Source organism: Echinops telfairi, unplaced genomic scaffold, assembly GCF_000313985.2.
Source record: "Echinops telfairi isolate 266 unplaced genomic scaffold, ASM31398v2 ScPeMD7_1;HRSCAF=3_0, whole genome shotgun sequence".
Taxonomy (NCBI): domain Eukaryota; kingdom Metazoa; phylum Chordata; class Mammalia; order Afrosoricida; family Tenrecidae; genus Echinops; species Echinops telfairi.
In genome coordinates this window covers 58,627,922-58,654,787 of record NW_022103896.1, presented here as the reverse complement: position 1 = coordinate 58,654,787, position 26,866 = coordinate 58,627,922, and the positions used below count along the sequence as shown (strand labels likewise).

General features: G+C 41.5%; 1 protein-coding gene across 1 annotated transcript in view; it reads right to left on the bottom strand.

Moving 5' to 3' along the window:
- The window catches only part of ZNF704 (zinc finger protein 704), a 209,980-nt gene extending 183,317 nt beyond the window's left edge, over positions 1 to 26,663 (bottom strand). The window contains exons 1-2 of the mRNA XM_004697500.2: positions 26,588 to 26,663; positions 12,853 to 13,094 (exon numbers count right to left, since the gene is read on the bottom strand). Coding sequence (XP_004697557.1) covers positions 12,853 to 13,073 — 221 coding nt within the window. The 5' untranslated portion in view covers positions 13,074 to 13,094; positions 26,588 to 26,663. The remainder of the gene's footprint in view (positions 1 to 12,852; positions 13,095 to 26,587) is intronic.
- Between the last annotated feature and the right edge of the window lie 203 nt (positions 26,664 to 26,866).

The window sequence follows — 26,866 nt, the reverse complement described above, 5'->3', positions numbered from 1 at the left end:
AGGATTTTTGTATTTCGGTTTGGCTGTTCTGCCAGGTGGGCAGTTAGAACTTAGGTACAATGTAACAATGCCATCGGAGCTGCCATCCCTCTGTGTGAGGGCTTCAAAGGCCACCATCAGGAGTTGTTGTGCACTGTTGGGCACTCTCCTCAGGATACTGCTCCATGTGCCCGCCCCACCAGTTCCCGCTTCTGCCTAACAATTACAGAGATAGGAAGCTCTGAATAAATAGGAAGACATTATTTATAATAAGGTCTACATATATTTATATTAAATTTCTATTTATAATAGAAATTTCAGATTAGAAGATTCAGTATTTTAAAGAAATCAAGTCATCCCAAATTAAAATATAGTTGAAATACCAATCAAAAATTCCAACAGGCTTTTTCTGGGGGGTAAAAATAGGTAAAATAACCTAAAACAAGAAAATTCAACAGAGGTAGAACAGGTAAAATGACTTTAAAATGAAACACAGTTGGAGGACTCTCACTTCCAAATTTCAAGACTTGCACCTGTAGCAATCAAGAAACTGTGATGATGTCAGAGAGTGCTAGACATAGAGATCTCTAACAGACATGCACGGCCGGTTGATTAAAAATATATGTGGGGAAACCTTAAACCCTGAACCAACTTTAAACCAAACAACAGTGGGGCTCAATTAGTAAACAACGTTTGCCATGACCACTGCGCTTGCTCTTTTAAAGAATTACTTGTATAGGGGCAAGAGCAGATGCATTTGGGGCCAGTTTAGGCAACCTGTGGGTTGTGACCGCTTTGGGTTGCCTAAAACCACCAGAAAACACATATTTCTGATGGTCTTAGGAACCGAGACCTTAGCTTTTTACCCATACTGTCACAAAATGTAGCAATGTAGTTTACTATTGTTATATTAAGACTGCTACCCACGCTACACCATGCTTCAAGACAAAATTTCATTTATTTGTAATTATAATTACATACTCTTTTTGTGATTAATCACTATGCTTTAATTATGTTCAATCTGCAACAATGAAAATACATGCTGCCTATCAGATACTTACATGATGATTCATAACAGTAGCAAACTTACAGTGATGAAGTAGCAATGAAAAGAATGTTATGGTCGGGGGCCACCACAACGTGAGGAGCTATCTTAAAGGGTCGCAGCATTAGGAAGGTTGAGAACCACTGGTTTAGGGGAAGTGAATCTAACTTAACGGTGGTGGCAATTTGAGAAGAGAAGCAAGGACGGTGACACAATGTGAAAAATGTAACAGTGTCACTAAATGGTACACATAGAAGCTGTTGAGCGGTGTTTGTTTTGTTGTGTGTATGTCTACCAACAATGAATTAGTAATAAAAACAAAATGAGATCATGCATAAGATAAAATTGGGGATAAGATGGGAAAGGATGATCTTTCCACATCTGGACCAACTAGATTACTAGATGGAAAAAAAAAGAATCAATCCTTATCACAGTGCCATGTATAATAATTAACTCAAAATGGTTCAATTAACTAAACAAAAAAATAAAACTATGGTTTTAAAGGTGAAAACAATCTTTCTGAGGATACAAAAACCATGAATGATTAAAAAGAAGAAATAGTAGAGTTCATGGAAATTTAAAATATTGGCTCTTCCAAAGACACTACTAAGAAACTGAGAGAAACAGCTGTGCTGGGTGAAAACCGTCACGGTCTACACAACTGACAAAGGGCTTGATTCCCGAGTATACACAGAATTCCTATAACTCAATATTTAGAAGACAATCTAATTCCTGCTATAGATAGGCAAAATGTTTGAGTAGACATCAGTGGTACAAGTGCATGAATTGTAAATGAAAATCACTAATCATAAGGGAAAAATAATCCGATAGTCATATGCCACTGCATACTCACCAGAATTACTAAAATTAAATAGACTGACAATATCAAGTGTAGGCGAATATGAAGAACGACCGAAACGCTCCTTTGTTATCAATAGGAATGTAAAGGGGTACAGTGACCATAAAATGAATGCCAGTGATCAATGCAGATTCACAGCAACCCTATGGGGCAGTGAGGAACGTTCCACAGGGTTCCCAAGGTTGACAGTTGTTTTGAAAACAGACTGCTTTGTCTTTCTCCTGTGGAGCAAATGTTACGTTCCAACCCTAGACCTTTTAACTAGTCGTCAAGTGTGCAACCCACCGTGCCATCAGGCGGTGTGTTAAGCTGGGGTGTCCAGAGAAAGAAAACCAGTGATACTCATCTATGTTTATGTATTTTTAAAAAAGAAAACAAAAATCCTTTATATCAAGAAGTCATTTTATATCAAGAAAGCATCCCAGCCTGGTCCAACTCGAGTCCACGAGTCCCCTATTGGCTGGAACATTTTTCAGACTCTCAGCTGCAGACCAGGAAGCTGGAGTGGGAGGCAGGGAGATCACAGGCCAGCGGCACGGAGTCATGCGGGTCCAAGGTTGGCAGGAACACGGCAGGACGCCAACGGCTCGGAGGTGCCTCTCAGAGCCAGCAGCCCGCACACAGCCACCCTGGAGGCAGACACGGAGTCCCAGCAGGCAGGAAAGCACAGAGCCAGAGAGAGACGGTCTCACGGTCTCTCTTATAAAAAGATCACACCCCCAAGGAGGCGTCATCAGGATGTGACCTGATTGATAAGTTGGACACCACCCCTACACTTCCACACAGGTGCAAGTTGACATAAAATCTAACTGACACAGCCCTGCTTCCATGAATGCTGATCTTGAGTATTTACCCGACAAAAATATGCTCCAACAAAAATAAAAAGTTTTCTTAGCAGCTTTACTCCTAAAAGCCTCAAACTGAACATAACCCAAATGCCCAGCAGCAAGTGACTTGCCACGCAATCAGCAACAAAAAGTCATGAACATTTTTGTTAAAAAAAAAAAACACACCAAAAAAACAAAAAACGCTGTAAATTGAAGATAAGGCCGAGTGAATAAAGCTAGACCTCCAACGTCCACTGGGTCATGTTTCCATTGACATGACCCCTAGGACAGACAAGACTGATCTACACTGACAGGAAACAGAACAGTAGTTGTCTGGGGTTGGAGTGGAAGGATCAGTTGACTGGGAAGAGGAATAATGAAATATTTGGAGTCATGAAATTTGTTTATAAAGTGTCAAAATTCAGAAGCCTCTACTTGAAATGGATGCATTTCATTGTACATAAATTATAGCTCAATAAATTTGATTAACTAAACAAATATCCACCAGTTGAATAGTTCTTGTTTTAAGACAAATAACGCACAAGGGTTTTCTGTATTCTGAGAATAAAATGCATACATCCATATACAGGACAATGATAAAATCTCCCTTCAGATGAAGTAATAACTAATGCTCTTTTATCTTGATTTAAAAAGCCTAAGCGTTCATGAATGAACAAAAATAATTATTCTATCTGTAGGGCAAGATACACATGTATTTGTTTATCACTACTAGTGGGCCCACCCTTCTATTACAGACTTAAACCTTTCATTTTTTTAAGGTTTCTTTATACCACTTCTCAACGTCCACCTTTTTAAAACCAGTAACTTTCTTAGTCCCTCTTGTTTGATGTTGTTAAAGGGAGCATCCAAACAGTTATTTCTCTTTTTTGTAAAGTCATACCGATTTCAATTCATGGACAACAATACCACGTACAGTCTGAAGATGTGTGGAGGCACAAGAGCACTTGCCCCAGGCCCAGGTGTCCCCTCCAACCACCTAGAGTTAGAATTAAACAGGAAAGCTCTTCTCCACAGATCACTCCCCCAAATCCCTTACTGTCGTGTTTCTTACAGTTTCTTTCCAGTCACCTCCAGTTACTCACCCAGGCGGTTCAAAGGGATACATAAGCAGTTCTTGAATTGCGAAAGGACCCAGCGCTGCCCAGTCTATTCGATCCAGTCAAGTCCAAAGAAGTGGCGTGGTGTTCAGCCAGCTGAGCAGGCATTCAAGAAGTCATCGACTCCTTCCAACGTCCATCCCCTAAACTCCCCATTGCGGACTTCATCTATGTTCTCCTCTACTCAAATTTCTACCGCAAGGCTGAGCCTCAGTCGTTTTTGGTTTTCCCCCTAATGTCTGGACCCAGGGTCATCATCTTTTTCACATTAGGCTGAAATTCCAGTCTTGGCTACTACAGTCCAGATCTCGGCCCACAGGAAATCACTGACTGGCCTTTGTCTGACTGGCCTCTTGTACATTTCTCTAGCCAACCTACAGGACTGGAATTCCATGCTGGCCCAACTCTAACAAATCACATTCTAATCTCCTGTATTCCTGTTCTTATTTAAAAGCTGTTTTCCTGAATTTGCCATAGGGATCAATTCAGTCAGCATCACTCCCCACCCTACCCCCTGCACCATGGATAAAAGAATATTTAAGATTTATATATTAATCTTTAATAACTCATGTTCTCAATTCATCATCTCTTTTGTAAGGAAGTACCTTTTTTATAAGTTGGTATCAATAAATTATTATGCGATAAAATCATGAGAGATCAATCCTTTAAGGACAATGTTGTTGTACTTGCAACATACCCCACCCATACCCCCACCCAAAACCCCAATAAATGCTCCCCAATAGTCCTTAAGAAGCCCCTGTGATACCGTGGGTTTTGCTAGGCTGTTAACAGGAAGGAGGGCAGTTCAAATGCTTCAGTTGTTCAGTAGAAGAATGATAAAACTCACTGTTCCTACAAAAATGTAGTCTTGAGCCCCCCCACCCCCCATGCAGTTCTACCCCATCCTACATGGTCGCAATGATTTGGACTGGACGTGATGGCTGTGGGTTTGGTCTTCTGGGAACAGTCCTTAAAACGGGGAGGAGTTTTTCCTGTGGTTAATTCTAATCTTGAATATGTGCCCAACAAAAACAAATTCCAATAAACAATATATGTGTAAATATCAAATTTTCTTAGCAGCTTTATCCCTGAGTAACCTCAAACTGAACATAAGTCAAATGCCCAGCCACAAGTGAACTTGCCACATAATCAGTAACAAAAAGTAACCTTTTTGTAAAAACACCGTCAATCTAACCTAAGGCCGAGTGAATGAAGCTAGTCCACCTTCAACGTCCATTGGGCCGTGTTTCCATTGACATGACCCCCAGCACAAATGCTTCTTTCCTGCCCTCTCTCTTTATTTTTAAACAGTTTTATTGGCATATAATTCACATATCATAAACATCTCATTCACATCAAGAAGAGCTGGACAATCACTCCCACAATCAGTTTCAGATCATTTTCTTCATTCTTGTAGTCACAATTATGAGCTCCCCAATTCTCCCTCACCCTCTTCTGCCATACCCCTGCGGAACCATTACTCCGCTACCGAGAGTATAGACTTATCTATCCTGGCTTTCGTACATAGGAAAACAAACAAATAACAACTAACAACAAAAACAAAGTAAAACAGAAAAAAACCTCGATCGAGAAGAAAACAGAAAATATTAAAAGTAGAACAAACTTAAGATGGATCAAAAGGGAGATCAAATGATAAGTGTGTATTAAATTTTAACCTAATTGCATTGATAATAATCGGCTTTCCAATGCATTCTGCATGATAGCAAGGTATTCACATCCCTGGCCTATGGCGTTGTTTTCTGTTTCCTCTTCTCCACTAGAAGACTTGAACCCCTTTGAAGAATATTTTGAGTTCTCCAACTCTCTAATACACTCACCCTACCTTCCACCCCCACCCCCACCAAAAAAAAGAAAATGAAATTAATAAGATGCTAATTAATAACATGTTTCTTCCCGAAAATCAATCAAATAATATTCTCAGTATGTGGACCTTCTTCTATTAATATTTGTCTATACCAACTCCAGGCAACTTAGAGAGGACACTTAAGTTTCTTTCCCTTTAAGATTCCAAAGAATTAGTTCTGGGATCCTGACTGTGGTCGTAACACAATCAGTTGTCCAATCAGAGACTTAGGAGTGAAGGGGTGGAGTTTAATCTGTCAATCAGGTGGCAGCTTGATGACCTCCTCTGGAGGTGCTAGGGAGATAAACAGCTGATTGGAGGTGGGACACACGCTCACTCCCTGTGAGACATTCCTGGTGACAAGCCACACGGAGCTACACTGATGCAGTCAGAGCCCTGAGAACTGTAGGAACCACATGGAGACCCCTTCCAGTGCTGAGATGCTTCTACCACCACTGGACCCACAAGACTTTCTACCCACTGGCCTGTGATCTTCCTGCATTCAAAATTATTGCATGGCTGCATGAGTCTAAAGAGGAATGTATGGACTAGTACTGGACATAGGGCTAATACTGGACTTATGGACTTGATCTGGACTGGGCTGGGATGTTTTCTTAATGGACAATTACTTTTTATCTAAAGCTCTTTCCTACACATGAGTGTCTATGAATTTGTTTCTCTAGTCTACCCAGACTAACACAGTAGCACCTTTGGGGCTCTCTTTAAATATCTTTTATCTATCTATCTATCTACCTATCTATCTATCTATCTATCTATCTATCTATCTATCCATCTACCTACCTATCTATCATCTACCTACCTATCTATCTATCATCTACCTATCAACCTACCTACCTACCTAATCTATCTTATCTATCTATCTATGTGACATGTTAGAGCTTCTAAAGGGTAGGAAAAGTAGGGCCCCACGTCAAACCTGCTCGGCATACAGCATTTGTAACACACAAGTTCAACATGGGTGGAGGAGATTTGAGGAACACACACCTCCAAGGGCAGGAAACACCAAGGGCCCAGCTGCTGCCTTGGAGAGCTTCTCTTGTATTTGTGCTAAGACTGAAATTCCCACCCACCAGTCCCAACTGATGACCCAGTAGAGGGCAGTTCTGGGAGGCCATGACTTGGATGACTTGCCTGGAGCCTTGATAGGGCTGCAGAAATGTCCACAGACCACAGTGGTCTAGGGCAGGTATGACCATTCATCTTTCTTTCCTCCCTCACTGGGGCTCAGAGTTGCAAGGAGGTCTGACATCTCTCTCTCGGCTTCGCCCGGCTCCCTCTCCTAGGAGGAGCTTCTTGGAATAAAATGATTGTGTGTTGCACCTTGCCTTGGCATTAGCTTGGCCCCGGATAGCATAGAGGGACTAATGGATTCCTTTAATTTACATTTTTCTAAAACAGCTTCTAAATTGGTCTTCCAAGAATTGGCTAACTCTGGATTTTTAATGCAACTATCAGACAAAGTTCTTCCTTCTCCCTTCCTTTTACTCTTCTTTTAAACATACTACTAATGAAAGAAAACTGGGCACTTAAAACATCAGATTAAAAGCTTGCCTCAATATTAAAAGCTTTTTAGTTACAAATTAATCTAGATGCATTTCAATTGTGGTGCTGGTAAAGAATATGGAAAGTACCACGGACTGCCGAAAGAACAAACAGCTCTGTCTTGTAAGAAGTACAGCCAGTAAGGGTACCAAGACTCCATCTCACACACTGTGCACGTGTGTCCGGAGAGACCAGTTCCTACAGAAGGACACCATGCTTAGTGAAGTAGAAAGGCAACGAAAACGAGGCAGACTCTTGACACGATGGACTGACACAATGGCTGCAGCAACGGGCTACACGTAACCACAATCGTGAGACCACACAGAGCAGGCGGGGCTTCCCTCGGTTGGACGCAGGTTCACTGAGAGCTGCACCGACTCGACCGCACGAAAGGAAAGCAAGGTAGGAGCTGTCATTTTGACATCCGGGGGCTACAACCACTTGGTGGGAACAATGTCTCAATCTTTTCATTCAGTTTTCTTCTATAAACTTCTGGACGCCTCTACCTCTCTTATGTCCAGGTCTCAAATTACACTGTCAGCCCCTGCGACCTGAGACCTGTTCTTATGAATTTGTTACTGACAGACTCTCCCAGGAGGCACTGGGAAAGGTCGGTTGGAGAGGGAAAGGGAAGGACAACAACGATGTCTCTAGAGTAAGGTGACCAGATGTCCCGCTTTTGGCGGACAGTCCCGATCTTTAACAATTTTTCCCGTGTACCGTGGCATTTTTAAAAAGTCCCGATTTTTGGAAAAAATGCACGACAAGATAGGATAGATGGTTTTCGGCTGCCATGTGGCTATTTCGCCAGGATAGATGTTTTATCAATGGTGTCCTGCTTTTGCCCGGCTTGACCAATGTCAAAATCTGGTCACCTTACTCCAGCCCACTGCTTGTGGACATGCGGGTGCAGGGCTGCCGGCTGCTCTGGGAGAGGCAGCAGCATGGTCAGGGGCCCTGCTGCCGCAGTGCGATGAGCCACAGGGACGTCAACTTCACACAAGCCACACAAAGTAAAGTTCAACGAACTCTTCTTGGGTATATTGGGAATAAGTAAGAGATCAAGTGATCAAATGTTATAGGAGATTTAGTTTTAACACATTGCCGAACTCTCTGTACCAGTCACACCCCCAAATAATTTCTGTGGCGGTTACATAATCTGTTGTCAATTTAAGACTATTAAGTGTGAAGGGGTGGAGTCTGGCCTGTCAATCAGGTTGCAGCTTGATGACCTCATTTGAAGGTGCTATGAAGATACACAGCTCACTGGAGGCCAGATGTCTACTCTCTCTGCTTCGTCTTCCTGCTGAAAGCCACTGGGAGCTACACTGATGGAGCCAGGGCCCTGGAGCTGGAGGAGCCACATGGAGACCCACGGCAGTGCTGAGATGCTGCCACCACCACTGGATCCATGAGACTTTCCATCACAGGCCTGTGATCTTCCTGCATTCAGCATCATCGGATGGCTGCGTGACTCTAAAGAGGAATTTATGGATAGTATTGACATATGGGGCAATATTGGACTTAAGGACTTGATCTGGACTGGGCTGGGATGTTTTCTTAATATATAATTGCTCTTTGATATCAAGTTCTTTCTTACACACATACGAGTGTCTCTGGATTTGTTTCTCTAGTCAACTCAGGCTAACACAGTTACCCCGCCAAGGATTTAATGTCTGGATTTAGGAGAGCAAAATTCTAATAATCATGCCAATAAATGCATTCCCTGATACCAACTTATTTACTAGATTACAGAATTACCCCAGTCTCACATTATCCCAAGTCTTACACATTATCAACAGATATAATTATTCAAGAAAATAGGAGGGCAGCAATAAAAAAAACCCAAACCTATCGCTGTCACGTCAGTTTTAACTCATGGCAACCCTACATAGGATTTCTGAGACTATAAGTCTCCATGGGACCAGGCAGCATCATCCTTCTCCTGTGGAGCAGCTGCTGAGTTTGAACCCCAAACCTTGATGTTAGCAATCCAACGCTCACCCAATAGCACTAGAGGACTCCTTGTTATACAAGCAGGCTTGAATCTTTTTGTGTGCTGACAAAAATTCCATGCCAATGCAAATTTCCTGTGAACTTTTTAAATCCCTCTCCTATTTCTTTTTCATAAATAAAGGAAAAATTCCATTTCTTCCCCTCATGTCAGCTGGAGTTGTTTTGTTTTGTTTTGTTTTTTTAAATAAAATATTTATCTAGTTAAATCATAGTAGGGCACTGACGTTTATTTACTAATTCGGTAGCAGTAAACGGACACAGAAAGATCTGGAGGGCTAGATCATTATCCCCCACAATTTCCGAATGCTTTCTTATAAAAAAAGAGTAAATCATTTCACCAACTTCTGGCATATTTATGGTGAAAGAATTCTTACGATAGCAACGAAAACAAGTATATTCGCAGGGATTCAAAACAATGAGGCCTTAATCAGTGTTTCCCACAATGGATTAATAAGTCTAAATTATATGATGCCACTGGGAGATTTTTACTCTATACTAATGGATTTAGAACTTAATTAATTTCCCTAAGTTGTTTAACAATGCCACACCAACACTGTTTTGACTCATCTTTTTAAGTATCTTCTTTTTTTTAAAATTTCAAACAGCATGTCCATGCACATACACGTTTAATGGACAGAACAGACAGAATGAGGATTTAAAAGCCTGGGACATCATTGTGAATGGTATTTAGGTGGCTAGTTGGGACATCACTGTGAATGGTATTTGGGTGGCTAGTTGGACCTAGCTCATCTGAGCAAGGTCTGACTGGCTGACCTCTGCCCACAGCTGCCCTCCGTGCTCCCTCCGGCGAGAGTCAAACAGCCAAGTGGGGCAGCCGGCCAGCCAGCAGCAGGGCAGAATGTGCGTGGCCACGGCGGGCCAGACTGGTACGAGCTGCTTCCTTCTCTCAAGGTGCACAGACCCGCACACCTCCTGAGCCGGGACCCACTACCCTGGTGGGAGCTCCTTTCTATGTGAGAAAGAGGATTTCTTCCTGCGTTGGTGAACAGGAACGGGGAGGGGCCGCTTTGGACAAATCTGAGGGTCTGCTAGTGGAACCGAACCTGCACAACATGAAATCCATAGGACAGACAAGAAAACTGGAATTGAAATTAAAGCCAGCAATACATAAAGAAAAGAAAAATAATGATAGAGCACTTATGAAAATAATATGCAGCAGAGAAAGCATTATGCAGAAATGTGCAAGTTATAGCATGGTACATTCCGGGAATGTGTGATAGTGGGGAAATGTCCCATTAAACCAGAGTTAACTCACTGCCGCGGAGTTGCCCTGGTTTCAGAGAGACCCTGAAGGACACTGGAACTGCCCGTGCGGGTTTGTTTCCAAAAACTGTACATTTTTACAGAGTAGAAAGCTTCATCTTTCTCCCACGGAGCGCGTGGTGGTTTTGAACTGCTGACCTGGCAGTTAGCAGCCTGAGCATAATCCACTTTGCCACAAGGGCTCCTTATACCAGAGTTAGAAATGGCAAAGATATCTTTATTCCTCCTTTTTATGACTCCTAACAACTACTGGAGGGGGATGCAATTAAAGAATACACGTACCTAAAACAATCTGTGGAAACTTAGATGTGAAAATAATCATTTCATCAGACAGTCTAATGAAAGTTTTCTGTAAAGTGTGTACTATAGAACTGCCAGGTGGCATTGAACAGCAAGCTTGAGAAGACCCTAACAGCGTGGGTCCTCACACTCCAAACAGTTACTACGTCATTTGACTTGTCAGTCACCTCAACAGATATGCACTGAGGGGCCACTAGGTTCAGGGCATGATAAAACATCTATTATTTCAGGAATGACCCCCCCACCCCAGTCAAAGGAATGAATGCTAAAGAACATACGCCACATGAAAAAAATGGAAGCGCATGTAATTCCAAGTCATTACACACAAGTAATGAACAAATTAACATTTTCAATTAGAGTTTAAAAAAACCACCACAACAAAAAGCTTATAATTTCAGCAAGTATGACAAATATAGTAGCAGGATAGAATTATATGTGATTTTCTAGAGAAGCTACTTCTGATGTAGTATAGAAAGTAATAAAACTCATACTACAAAAAACCCCGAATAGCTGAAAGCGGACATTTGTTTCTTTTCCAAAATTAGTGTCTCCCTACTGTGTTTCCAGAAAACACTCCAGCAAATAAAAGTCTTCTCAAATGCTTGCTTATAAATTTTCATTGTAAACAATTATTTGTAACAATAATAAAAGTAAACTGTTCCTACTACAGTATTCTCTTTCCTTTATTGAAGAAATATTTGAGCCTCTATCTGCCAAGCATCTGAGCCCCTATCATCTACCAAGTTATAAGACCACAAAATGTTTTCTTTCTGTACATATCTCAGTTCAATGAATCAGCACCAACTAGACAGAAGCAATTAAGAACAACAAATTTACCACCAACTGTCCCAGTGCTTGGGGCAAAGCATGGGCAAGACACTACAATTTCTGCCTGCAGGAAGCTTACATTCTAGGTCAGATACATTGTAAGCAAGAAATTATGTGAAAGTGTGTGCATTCCATGGCTCTATTTCCATTCCAATAATAACTATTACCCTTTGGTTCAATGAGAGCAGATATTTAAATACGATTAAAATGTGATAAAAGTCTGCTGATCTTTCAGATAAGCTGCCCGCCTTGACCGGGCTGTGTTTAAAGCAGTGGATCTTTTTAAAAAGGGTGGCCATGATATATACCAGGGGTAACCAAACTTCTTGTGTAATGGGCCAGCTCTCTGGATTTGAAACTTTTAGACGATCTATTGGGCCAGTAAACAACATCATGACAAATAGTGAAAAAAAACTAAGCCATTTGCGATATCATCATAGTTGGATCCACAATCAATGCCCACGAAAGCAGCAGCCAAGAACTCCATGTACAAACCCACTGCAAAGAGACCTCTCTAAGAATCTTCAAAAGCAATGATGTCTACGGTCCACTGGACCTGAGCCATGATATTTTCAATCACCTTGGCAATGAAAAAGAAAAAATTGGTGCATCTCAATTAGAATACTCAATATACCTCCTAAAGAACAAAAAAATCAGCCTCGTTAGAAATTCTGCCAGAATAGACCTTAGAAACGAGAATGGTGAGGCGTTGCCTTCCTTTAGACACATCACTAGGAAAGACCAGGACATGGAAAGCACGTCATGTTTGGCAAAGGGGGGGAGACAGCATCAATGACGGCCCAACTATGGATGCGGAGATCACCATGAAGACGGGCCGGGACCGCGCAATGCTCTGACCTCTCAAGCATACGATACCTAGGAGTTGAAGGTACAAAGCATTCCTAGCTCACAGGTGGTACCATCAACACGTTCGTTTCTTTCTTATTCATTTTCCAGAGCGAATGAAAGGCTCTTTTCTCGCGCTCTGATAGTTCCAACTACAGCTGCAGCCCCGAACAGCACGACCCCTGCTCCACTTCACACAAGCAGCAGAAACAGTCCGGCAGAAAACCCCCTGCATCTCTGTCCCGGAGCGAGAGGGCAGTGCGTGGGCGCAGCCGCCCCCCCTCGACGGGCGCAGACCCAGGCAGGGCGTCGACTTCTCTTACCTGGCCGGCGGGACGTCAATACTGGAAGAAACAACTTTGCGCTTCTGCTCGAGCAGGCAGACGGAGCGCGTGCTTTCTTTGTCATGGTCAAGGGCTCGGTGGGGTGGTTTGGCATCTGCTGTTCTTCCGTCTTCCTCCATGGCCAAGGGGAACACGTGCTGGTGAGACATTCTTTTACTAGAGTCACGTTTTAAGTCTTCCGATTGAAAAGTGAAGGTCATGTCTCGCTTAATGCTCCCTGCCTGTAAAAAAGAAACAAAGAGAAAATGCCCTTATTCCGACGAAACAGACTTAGCACAATCATGTGTCATGGCTATGAGGAGAGAGAGTTGTCTGCCCTGTTCTTGAGGATTTCATCGTGTAGGGGGAAAGGGCAACACAAAGGAGAGCTGACGTCATCAAGTCCAACACAGTGGGTACAGCTGTCATCACGCAGTCTCCTGGCTGCCACCAGGGCGGTGGGTTGGTCAGTGCACAAAAACTGTTAAGACTGTAAAACAGAAACCCTCTAAATAAGGAAGTTAAAATGCTTCAACCTTCGTTTTCTCCTCCAGAACGGAGAAAACGCAAGAAAATGAACTTCACGTTCTCATGTCGATTATGTTTGAAGTATCTGTAACCGAGCCTTATCTTTGACTATTAATACTGATCACACCCACAACCTCTCTAGTTCAGAGCCTTGTTTTTTTTGTGCATTACCTCCCCCAGTTAAGACCTTACTATTCACCTTCCTACAGCCATATGATAAAGTGATGCTCTTTTTCATATCATTTTTAACGAAATAAATTGGTGATTAAAGCATAAGAAACACACAAAATTAAATCTCATTAAATTGAATCTTAATAAAATGAAATCCCATTACTTTGGAATTTGTGCTACCAAAGAGGAGGGTACAGCTAACGAAAAGTTTGGGGGAGGTAACTGGTATTGTAAATGAGAACGGTTTAAAGTTCTAAGAGTACAAAGAAGAATTATCCGTCTGTCTGGTAAGTCCCAGGGGCTATAGCAATGGACTCAAACACAGCAGTGAGTGTGCGCATGGCACGCACGACCAGGCAACGTTTTCTGCTGCTAGACTCAGAGGTGAGGCTGGCAATGAGCCGGACCGTACTAACAGCACCTAACAACAACATATGATAACTCACATTAAGCAGGGGCGGGTATCTCATGCACACACTTGTGAGACATTTGACAGGTATGTAAGATGATCACTCCCTGATGGGGAGTCAACGTGTCATTCACTCACTGCCACCCAGTCAACCCTGGCTCACAGTGACCCTCGAGGACTGGGTAGAATTGCCCTTGTGGTTTTCCAAATCTGTAACTCTTTATGAGAGCTGAAAGCCAGCTTCTTTCTCCCAAAGAGCAGCTGGGTAGTTTTGAACTGGTGACCTTTTGATAATAGTCCAACGTGCAACCCACTCCACACCACGGGCTCCTAGAAGTCGACCAGTAGAGTCAATAAACTCTTACTTACCTACATAAATAAAGAAATGCTTGTTTGGGATTTTAAGTAGGAGGGGAAAAAAAAATCACAAAGTACTTGAAACTTCTTCAGATGAGCAAATAGACTTAGATGTACAGCATCGAAAGCCACAACTGAAGACATTTTTTAATGAAATGAGAACATTTACGTCAGAGGAGAAATGAGCAGACTACAATATGAAGTACTAGAAATCTTAGCGTGGAATGCTGAGAAGTATGTGTATTGGACTCACAAGATCTGTCCATGCAGGAGAATTTCCAGCGTCTTAAAAGAGAGGGCCAACTCCTGACTTGGAATCCCTTAGGTTGGAGTGCATTTCTCCAAAAACGCATGGAACACTAGATCGAGCTCAGTGCTCTCCTGCGCCTATTCCTTCCAGAGAGAGGAAAAGGTCCTCTCTCCCATGGCCTTTCTGTCAGACCCATACCCTGGCTCCTCAGGAAAACCAGTGAGCCGCTGTTGGTTGACATGTAACACAGTAAAAGTCACCATATTCTTAGCATGCGTATATAAATCCAGGGCCCATGAAAAGTGAATGTCCGCCTGTAAGGGTTACATTTGAATGGCTTGAGGATACCATAGAAAGAAACAGGAAAATATTTCAAATTCCCGAAAACGCAAGACTTTGTCTATGAAAGCACACTTTGGAAAACTGACAGATGCAGTTATAAATATTTTAAGTATCTCTGACTAATCACTCTGCTACGCAACTGTGTCTCCTTGGACCTAAGGAGGTGAGTTGTCGCTGCTGTTAGGTTTTGAGTCAATTCCGACTCACGGTGACTCCGTATGTTCAGAGTAGAATGGTTGCATGGGGCTTTCAGGGGTGGCCCTTTCAGAAGCAGGTCACAGGCCTGCCTTCTAAAGGTGCTACCCAGAGACTCCCATGGGGGTGAGAAGGACGTGCTTTATACTTCTGTAACAGTCCCTTGTCAACCTGTGGCTATAACAGGAATCTATAAATAGTAGGCACAAAGGAAGTACCCTGAGGGTTGATTTTTAACACTAAGGCCTGATGATACGTAGTTCTTCTCTAATTGCCACACAATAGCCTTATTAAATACACAAGTGTTCATTAGTATTATGTAGAAAAATAACTGACATCCTTTCCTCCCTCGAGGCCAACTGGGTTGGTTAAATGAAATCCATCTAAAGTTTAATAGGAGAGAAGAATGTTTCAGGCAGTCTTTTAGCTGTAAACTTTAGGAGGGAAATGGCATCCAGAACAGTAGTAGTACAAAGTAGAATACATTTCCTAGTGAAATTATGCTATAATTGTATGCCGTGTTCTTTGCCAAAACTGTACAACAAACTAAATTATAATAATATGCAACAATGCAAGCTATAAATCCCCTATAATACATTTAAAGCATAAAATTAATCTCTCCATAGCAATCAGAAAATGTTAGCATTGTGTTGGCTTTCAGAGACCATGTAGTCTTGATTCCGTGTTTAAAAGTGGAATTAAGAAACTAGAAATGATGAAGAAAGCAGAAGCAATTGCAAAGGCTGGTACAGGTTTTAGATACTTGGACATAGGTTTGCAGTGCCAGTAGAAGGCATGGGTGACAGGTGCGGATATGAATATACTACTATCTTTAAAGATTGCACATATAAATAAGAGACCACGAGGAGGAACATGTATCAAGATTTCACACAGCAGTTCATAAAAACAGAAGAGATATCAGAGGAGAGGAGAAAGCTCACAGAGTCAACGCTTGCGAAGCTGTGCTTTACTATGACATAGGAGGGCAGGTTTGGGATGGGTGATAAAGGATTCTGAGCAACGTGGCCAAGAAGAGGAAAGAAACCAGGAAGTGTTAGATGGGGACAGAATCGGCATGCAGTTACTGCAAATGAGCACAAATCTGAACCTCTATTTAGATTGGCAGAGGAAAACCAAAACAGGAAGATAGCATCCCACAGATGAAGTCTCCAGAAACGAATAATCTCTACAGATAGAAACCAGATCAGTGGTTGCCCGGGACTGAAGCTGGGAAGAGGAATTGATTGTAAGAGGATACAAGGGAACCTTCTGGAATACTGGACTTGTTCTAAAACTTGATTGTGGGGGTATTTATACAACACTATAAATTTACTCAAAAAGAAATCACTGTTGCAATGGATGGATGTTACAACATGTAAATTATACCCCAATCAAGGTGTGTGTGCGTAAAAGTTTGAAGGGGGAAAGAAACAAATCAGAAGCAACTCATATGGAAGCCACATTCCCAAGAATCCTCAGAGCAGCAAGCGGGAAACTGCTACAAACAAGCAGCTCAAAGACTGCACCGTTGTTTCCTTGCTGCTTTTAGCACAGGCTGCTACAAGCAAGTATAGAGTTGGATCCAGCATGGCTCTGAGATGGGGTTAAACCCCCCACCCCCTGCTTGCTGGCCTCCTCGCACTGTGGAAGGAGGACATTTTTCTCATGGGTCCACTGGAATAGAAGTTTGGACTCTGGTTTGGTCTTTTTTTTTTTTCCCCTCCAGTTGCACAATACCCTGATGTGGAGAAAGGAAACTGCTGTGCTGGTGATCTGCACCGACTGGGCTGTTTCCTTCCTTGGAGATGGTATCAATTATGCAGAGCATAAATATGAGCTGATAGTCTTGTTCATGGAAAAATTGAAGCCATCTGAGAAATCACTTTAGGCTATAACTTTTAAAACAGGTAAAATGCTCAACAGCAGAAGACAACAAGCAAAGGGAGGAGGCGAGGAGAAAATCAGATTGGATGGAGAGAAACGAACACCAACAGGAGGATTGGAAAATGCAAAAGGCAAGAGAAGGCCTGAACAGAACTCACCAACAAGTCAATGAAAACAAACCCATTACCGCCGAGTCCATTTTGACCGACAGCCACGCTATAGGGCAGAATAGAACTCTCTCCGAGTGGCTAGAGGTTTTGAACTGCTGGTCTTGCAATTAGCAGCCCAGCTTGTAACCCACAAGACCACCAGAGCTCCTTGTAAGCAACAGGTAAAACTGTACAAATCCAGGGTCAATGAATGGGATTCTGTTAACGATGTGATAGCTACCCAGAGCCTGGCGGTTCTTCTTAAGTACAAGCAAGCGAATAGGGCAGAGGTAGGGACTGAGAAGTCCCCCCAAGAGATACTTAAGGGGCAGGTTGGGGCTGATGTGGTTGCCCACAAGTTAGTTATTGCTCATAGTCCCTGAACCCTGATCATTTCCAAAATCGACTAATTTCCTACCACCATCACGGTTGCACATGGATAAATGTTCCAGTAAGAAAAAAGAAAACTTGTTACCCCAAACAAACAAAACCACACTTCTATCAAGTCAACTGTCAGTCACAGCAACCCTATAGACAAGTGTAGAACTGCCCCTGTGGGTTTCCAAGACTGTCATTCTCAACGGCAGTAAAAACATCAATTTTCTCTCATAGATTGGCTGGTGGTTTCGAACTGCTGACCTTTCTGTTAGCAGCCCAACAAGTAACCCACTGTGACACCAGGGCTCCTAGTTGTTACCCTCAGTGGCCTTAAAAACATACACAGGAAACCTGAAGGATTTAGAGATTTCCCATAAGGTTGATTTTTGTTTTTGCCTCAATTTCTCTCGTACCAGAAGCTTTATAAAGCCATGGAAGATATTGCAAGGTAATAATTGACTAATTAATTTTTTAAAACTGATTTCTTTCACTACACCAGAATGGGCTCTTGAATAAAGATAATATGCATCTTGTGAGATCGGGCTCATTAACCTAAAAAGAAAAAAAAAAGGCTTTAACTTGAAGCTTTCGACACAGGGAAGTCCATCACACCAGCAGCCCGACATGGCAAAGAATGAAGAAAAACAGCCAGCGTTGACTAGTGAATTTCAACAGGAGAGACTAGCGAGGCAGAGTCTGGGAACAGTCAATCTGGATGGAGGAATTGACAGTGTCAGATATTCTGTACTCACGGGGTTGGCAGTGCAAGAGAGTAGTTGACTTTGTTGCATTTCAAGATGGGGCTAACTGGAATACACCCAAGGGGATCAGATGGCAAGGGAGAAGGAACTAGAATGTTTGTGCTCTAGAAAACAGAAGGCGTCCCTAAGCGCACTCAAGCAGTGGTAGGCCTCTCGTAGAGAGGGCATTCGGTTCTTCCAGGTCTGCTAGAGAGCCGGTGGACAGCAGTGCGACTCTTGACACCCGTGGCCACCCTGAGCTCGGATGGTCAGAGCAACTGGTGTGGCTTTGTGGTGTGGTGTTCCTTGGTGCCCACTTCCTCATCAGGCTAACTTCTTGTTGACCTTCTGATTTGATTGAAATCTCTTCTTAGATAGCCCTCGTCTAACATGTAATGATTGAAGTGCTTTGTATCTAGTATGAAACATAAATTACATTATCTTTTAAGTGTGTTTTTATGGAGCAGACAGTGTTCGACAAGAGGAAGCCAAGGGACCACTAGTCTCACCGAAAACACTTTGCTTTCCCGTTTTTGTACAGTTTCATGTATGTTTCATGTGAAATGCTTATGCATTACAAAATACCTCATTGCTGTGAGAACTTCAATAACACAATAACACACGTCGAAGATATAAAGGGAAGGAAGCTTTCAAGTCCTCCTCAGTCCTGCTTACCGGGCTCTACACCCTGAGGGAGGGCAGCTTGCAGCAGTTTACTACAAAACTTCAAAGTACTGAAAATTAAATTTGAACTCTGGTACTTATCGATCTGGGCACATGCATACGCTCCCTTTTGTGAAAGTAAGTTGAAAAACCTACATTAGCACCCCTGTTCTCTAACTGGAAGGGATCTGAAAAGGCCTTTTGCTTTCATGGGAAAAGGTGAAAGTGAAACTAGCACCGAGCATTTGTTTTTCCGAGGCCCTTAAAGAGGCCGGAGCAAGAAGCGCGATGCCAACCTCCTTCCCCAGAACCACACTCAGCGTCTCAGCCTCCAGTTTGCCGTGTATCTGTGAAATCATACGCATAGTACATAAAAGAACAGTAGCGTTCACAGAGAGTTACAGCTCCATGAATGCTACTGTCCTTTTATGTACTACGAGTATGACTTGGAAGTTTCGTTTGGGGGTCTGGGGAATGCTCTAGTCACCCCCTCCCCCATCCCCATAAATTAGCTGTAATTGCGTCTTCATTTTTATGGCACTTTACCTTCGAGTCAGAGAACACTCGTGATTTTTATAGTGGGGGAAATCTGTGTAGTGGTTGAACAGTTAAGAAACAATAAATACCGTATGTACTCGTGTATAAGCCAAGTTTTTCAGCACATTTTAATGTCGTTTTTTGTGGTAAAGTTAGGTGCCTCGGCTGATATTCAGGTTGGCTTATACTTGAGTAAATACGGTAGATACAAATAATACCTCATGTATTATTCACCATTTACTTTTTGAGTCCACAATACATTCTGGGCACCTTTTCCTGTTAGTTCTAGGTCTACTATATTCTAAAAATTTTGAATAGTATAACATTTCATGAGGTCATATTTTTAAATCATTCTTTTTGACAGACATTGGGATACTTTTCAAATGTTCATTATTAAAATTAATGGCACAAAAACCACTTTCGCATACAGTCTGTGCCTTCATGAACAAGCACTTCTGTAGGAAAAATTTCTGAACGTTGACATTGTTGAATTAAAAAAAAATCTAGATTTTTCGAAGCACAGACTACCAATCAGTGGACATATCATGAGGCCATGAAAAAAGGCGGCTATCAGAACAGATCCATTATCTGTTAAGGGAGCACACTTATTCATGAGCATAAATAGGCATGCTACAGGCTCATCTGTTAGTAATGACTTCACAGTATTTAAAAAACAGAGCAGTTTGCCCCAGAGCTACAAACATTAGAGAAAGAGAGTCTGGATGCATCAAAAGATTCCTTTCACTTTTTACATAATTTGACACACACATATTTTTAAGTGGTAACTTAAAATCCTTTTTTTTAATTTTTTTTAACAGTTTTCAAGTAAATAAAAATCACCAAAAAAAAGTAGTGGGGTGCTGTTCCATATTTTTGAGTTGTGTTACTTCCATAGTTTTTGCCTGCTTTCTTCAGAGCCTTCTCGTGTGATCCCTGTTAGGGCAGTTAGTAATGGTAGCTGGGCACTATCTAATTCTTCTGATCTCAGGATCATAGAGATTGCTGTTCACATGGGCCATGAGTCCTCAATTAATTGTTTCTATGCATCTTTAAGTTGTCTTGATTCTTCTTTCTTCCAGACAGAGACAACAGCTGCACCTTCCATAGCCATTCATGATCTTTTAAAAGCTCAGTCACTATTCACCAAAGTAGGAGGTAGCACACTGTCCTAATGGGCTGTTATGCAACCTCGTGATCCCCCAAGACCAGGGTGTCACATTGTTGGGATTGTGAACAACGATACAAAACAAAACATGTATGAATTATTGAATGGAAAACTGATCTGCTCTGCCAAAACTTTACCCCCAAGTAATAAAAAGGTTTTTTTTTAAAGGAAGGTTTGTGGTATGATTATGAAATGCACAAAAATTATGAAGAATATATTGCTCTGTGCTGGTCAACATCTGAGAGAACTGGCACTCAGATGATACTGCTGTATCTGAGCATCACACGTTAGAAGGTCAACTTGGCAATGTGCACTTAAACTGACACATTCTCTTTGCCGTAGCAAGTCTAGGTCTAAAGAGAAGAAGAAAAGTAAACGAGATAGTTATCTTAGCACTGCTTATAGTACTTAAAAAAAGAGAAGAAAACTACGCAAATATTCATCAGGAAAGTTTGACTTAAAAATGCACAAATAAAATGTGTGCTTAACAAAAATACAGCTCCATGTTTAATGACATAGAAAGACAGTGAATAGTAATTGGATTAAAAAAAGGAGAGGTTACAAATGATTTCATGGGGGAGGGATGTGTAGCTATAAAAAGACCCTTCCAAAATGTTAATGTTGCGTGCAATAAATAATCATCACAAATGTTGTATGAGACTACCATTATTAAAAGTTAAGAAAAGGTTTTTATATTAACAGAAACATTCTCTGATAGTTTCCAGGGATGGAGGGGAAGAGAGGTAAATCACTAACTAGAGGGCAAACACATATTAACATTGAAGTGAACGGTAAAAGGAAAATCCTCTCATTAAGACACACACACTGTTCTGAAGCTTAACTGGGAGTGAGAATAGTGATCTAAGATTTGAGAGTGTGGAAGGGATCTTGCCAGTGATTATTGAAAAGTGGCCTTCCCTCTCCCCAACCCCCACTTTCCCAATCAGTGAATTCTCCCTGATTCACTACACCTTCAATCATTTTGTGATATGCGGTCTGCACCATTTCATGGTGTCTTAAAGTACTGAGTCATTATTAATGTACCAATTAATAAGTTTTATAACTAGACATTTACTTAGTGAACACCAGAAAGCTTGCAGTCCGATATTTCAGTTTAAAACCATTACTTGAAGGAGAGACCCTGTAGTAAAGCCAGTCTGATCGATGAAGGCCAAACAGAACATGTAATGGGCACCCCCAGGATACATTAGTCATTTATCAGAAAATAAGAATTACAAATGAGCCTCTGAGAAGTGCTTCTTTCAACCTCCTTTTCATGGCTTGTTATTTAAAGGCCATCCCTTGGCCTTAAGTTCTCTTTACAAGGCCCCAAAGCAAAAGATATAATAGGATGATAAACAACAAATGTTAATAATGATTTTCTTTGGGGGCTTATAGGCAAAATTGGTATCTTATATGCAATTTTCACAATATCTATGGGTAGTTTTATATTTTAAAACCTAAAAAATCATTCTATTATGAGAAAATCATATGGTTTTTAGATCAGGTTTCTCAAGAATCTCATATTTATATACATTTTTTACCTGCTTTCAGTTATTCAGGGATGTGCATACTGCAACAACTACCACTAAGTTCTTTTTTCCTATCCAGGTAGTGCACCACTACTGAAATGTAATCAACTAATCAGGGCCCTTCTTGCCGGAATTCCTTGTATGTTGCATTATAATTCATCAGGAATGTATGCCTGTGGCTATAATCCCATGACAGAGCGTGCTCTTTAGTATGCTAATGGAGACAAGATTACAAAATTCTGGGATTAAGTCCCTAATTTAGTAGAAGGTGTGAACCAAGTTATACCCTTTGCTTCCTTGGGGGGCGGGGGGGTGTTCTATTGAAAGACAAAGCCACACTTCAAAGCTATTGCTCTTCATGTAAGAGTAATGTTGGACACACAGAGAAAGCCCATAACCATCAGAAGAACATGTCCCAGCTCTTTGTCTGAAGTCGTGGAGGACAGGAACAGAGACATCAGAGACTGTGCCAAAGAGACTAAGGGACAGAGCAAGAGGAACAGCGCCAAGACAAGGTGACTGTGAGACAGAGCAACAGGTAGGCTTCCTGGTCTACAAAGGCAGAGGCCATGGGCTGAGAGGCCGAGGACCAGACAGATTTGGTTGTTAACTGAGGAGAGGTGTTGCTGTGGACCAATGACTATCTTTACTGTTTAATAATCTTGACTTTTGGCAATCTGCTCACTGCCCTTATAAAGCCCCTGAATCTTGAGTATTGTGAGTTGTGTGGCCATTGTAAGGAATTAATGAATGAAGCGTAGATGTCTGCCAAGTGGCGAGGGAGGACTGATTGGTGTCAGAATAGGTAAAGAAGGATGGAGGGTGGAGACATGATTTACTCCTGCCTCTTTGGCAATAGGAGAGCCAGAGGGGGGTCAGATATGGTCTTTTACTGCCATTTACTGCAATCCCCCAGGATAATTTCCTGTAAAGGACCTAAACTTCAGTGTTCAATCATATGTGAATACACCAACTACTGAATTAATTAATAAATAAAATTCAGAGTTTTCCATTCCAATGAGCAGCTTCACTGTTTCTAGGAAAAGACAAACCATCTATCTAGGAATACGATACATCTGGGAAGTTACTTTTTTTTTAAAAAAATGATAACTTAGCAGTATTGAATTTATCAAAACTGGCACAATTTCTAAGTCAGGGACTGAAGCTCAGCAGTCTTAGCACAAAAGCATGTGGTTTCCATAAAAGGATATCAGAAACCAGTATGGATTCTGACATCAGCCCATTTACTTAATTCTTCTTCTGTACACTCTAGTGCACTTGTGACCACCTTCATTGAAATATTTGCTCTACAGACTTACAGTAACAAAGGTGCCCTAATGTACGTCAGCACTCACTCCTCGAAACTGTCCCTTTTCAGTCATCACAGCCCAATCAGATGTGAGGAATTGGCTCTGGAGATTAAATGGGTTTCCAGGAATAATCCACAGGAAGCCAATTCACTTGCCTGAGGGGATTTTCTACATAGTGAAAAAAAAGTATATGAAAATGCTGGAAAATAACATGAAATTCAACACAGCAAAGAAATCACTTTTGAAGAGCAAATCATGAGAGGTTAGTAAGTAGCTCACATGACCTTGCAACTCTTTATGATCCTTCCATCCACCCAAAGGATACCACACAGTCACACCTGACCACCTTCATAAGAGAATGTTCCCTATTTAAGGTTGTGTTAAATAGGGTTGAGAACAACACCTTAGGGTTGTTCTCAATTTGCTTTGATAACACATAACGTCACACACTGAATATCATATACTTAAAAACATTACAAAAGAGTAAAGTTTAGAAATGTTGAACTTGTGGGGGGTTTCATTTTACCTGAATTGACATTCAACATCCATGGAAGTAGCAGCCAAGAAATCAAACAACATATTGAATTGGGTACTTCTTCTGAACGAGACCTACAAGCTATGGTATTTTCAATTAACCACATACGCATGCAAGACCCAGATAAGGACTAAAGGTGGCCATAGAAGAATTGTTGCTTTTGAGTCACACTAGTGAAGAATAGTGACTGTGCCGTGCTGAAACGGTCCTCAGAAGCACACATAGCTAGACCTTCTCCAGCACTTCGGGCATGTTGTGAGGAGGGCCAGTCCAGGACAAGGCCACCACAACGGGTAAGTGAAGGGTCAGTGAAAACGAGGCAGGCTCCCAATGAGACTGTGATTGTCTGAGAACCAGACCCGACTTGATGACACCCCCCACCGAGATTCACAGGAAACACTACTGCTAAGGGTCGTGTTCAAAGAAAGACCAGCGTTTCCAACTGATAGAACTACATTCAAAAGTAGCAGTCTCCTACCTGTTTCTTCACTTTTCATGCTAAATACACAAGAAAAAAAAATCAAACTAGTTTGATGGCAATTCTTTTCACTCCTAATGAATAGCTGTAGAACTACTTTAAAAAACAATTGCTGCCAAGTACGAGGCTCTTGATTATATAATTACCCTAGTCCCCTGCTATCAATGAAGTATCTGTTGACTTTTTTTTCCTCAAGGACAGCATTTTTCTATACCAAGACGAGTACCTCGCCGATAAAAACCAGATTGGCTTAGGGGTGGTGATATGGGCTGAGAAGTAAAACTCAGCGAGCAGGCGCTGAAATCCTGCATTAGGTGGTGGCAACAGACATCCAACAACACTTCACTATCTTGGCAATCGGTGTCTGCAATGTTGGGCTGAGTACAAGTTTTAACTTTAATATCTTGACTGTTTAATATTCAACAAAGCATGCCTTGGCTTGCCTATTGGCAAATTAGTCAGCAGCGCATTTAGGATGAAATGTTACTGCAAAAATCTTTAATGGAAGACTACTTGGCTCAGGCTTCATGTCTTCTATTAATATTATGCTGCAAGTGAAAAAACACATCTTGGGCCTTTCTGAAAACCCATTTCTGAAAAGCTCTGAAGAGGAATAACCATCTCCATAAAGTCCAATGTTAAATACAGGATCCGCTAAGCTGACGTGGAGATTTTCAAATGGAAAATTAACATGGGCAGCCTTAATTGATTTAATAACAATCCTAATTCTGAACTTATCACCTTGCCTAAGGATTTCTTTTCTTTTTTCTTTTTACAACAACAAAAACCCAATGACAAAACAAAACAAAACAAAAAAACCACAACAAAGATTTACTTCAACCAATCATATCCAATTCACAATAAAAGGTGAGTAATTTACTTTCAGGATATATCCAGATTCCCATCATTTCATGCTACGTTAATCAACCAACACCATCTCTTGCCTGAATTTGCAAAATAGCCTGCTACCTAGACCCCATCTTCCACACTTGCACCTACCCCACTGCAGTTCCTTCTCAGTAATAGAAGTCAGTGTGATCACTTAAAAACTAAAGTCAGTCCACACAGAAGAACACACCAGCTCACGTGATCTAAGAATTGTACGTAGTAACTGCCAAGATCAGAGGGGGGAATTGTATTAGAGCTTAAATTCTGAATGCTCAGCTTGCAGGAAGCTATGGATGACAATGGAAGCTTGAAGTTCATTTGCAGAGTCTTCGTGAATTAAAGCTCCCTTGATCTCCCTCTGATCACTGACCAGGGATGTGCCTAGTCTTGTCATCAGACAGAGTGCACGGAAATTGCCTTACTCCAGAGAGAGTTAGGTTAAAGTTTAACCTTTTACTGTTTGTTTTCCCTTTTGCCTCGTCTTTAACTTATTCTTGTTCTTCTTATTTTCTGCTTTCTTTGGGATGGAGGCTTGTAAGTATTTTATTTTGTTGTTGTTGGTGGTGGGGTTTTTGTATGATTTTCTTTGTAGGAAATCCAGGAGGAGTAAATCTATAGAGACAGTAACCAGATTAACTGTTCCTGAGGGCTATGGCAGGGGAGACTGGGAGGTAATGGAGAGCTAATAACAATGTACCCAAGCAAGAAGAAAGCAACCCAAACTTGATTATTGGGGATGACTGCGCAACTCTAATATGTGTAAGCCATCGTATTTTGGGGTATACAAAATATATGTCTATGAAGATAGGCGTGTTACTGCTTGTCTGATGTATCCTCAAGTACTTCACACTTTCTGAACCATAATGGGCACTCCATGAATATTTGTAGAAAAAACCAACACCTTTTCAGCAAGAAAGACATGTAGTCTGTGGTACACTTACAAAAGAGGCTGGATGACAAATCTGGAGCTGCAAAGAATGAGGTCATAGGCCCCCTTAATCTAAAAAGAAAAGCCTAAACTACTCAGAATTAAATGGAGAATTGCACTAGAATTTGGGGGAAAGTGAATAAATAGTAAGTAGATGAAGAGTAGGTGATGGATGGCCACTGTTTTAATGCTGTCCTTATAAAAATAGTCAACCTTATTTCATGAAGGACTTTGGATAAAAACAAATGCACCCTTATAATAGACTAAAGTCTATGGATAAAATACCCCAAACTCACTTGTCGTGTTGAGTCTGACCCATGGCAGCCCTCCGTGGGGTTTCTGAGACAGCTAATCTTTAGGGGAGCAGGCAGCCTCATCTTTCCTGCACAGAGCAGCTGGTGGGGAAAACCACCAGCCTTGAAGAGAAGAAAAAGCCAATTTCAGTTTCAAACTAAGAGATTCTGGGTCTCCCAGGTTATTCCAAAACAAATTTACAGAGAGATAATAAATCAGAACTTCAGAAGTGAGTCAGGGTTAGAATTACTGTTTCCAAATGCATGGAAAGCAAAGATTCC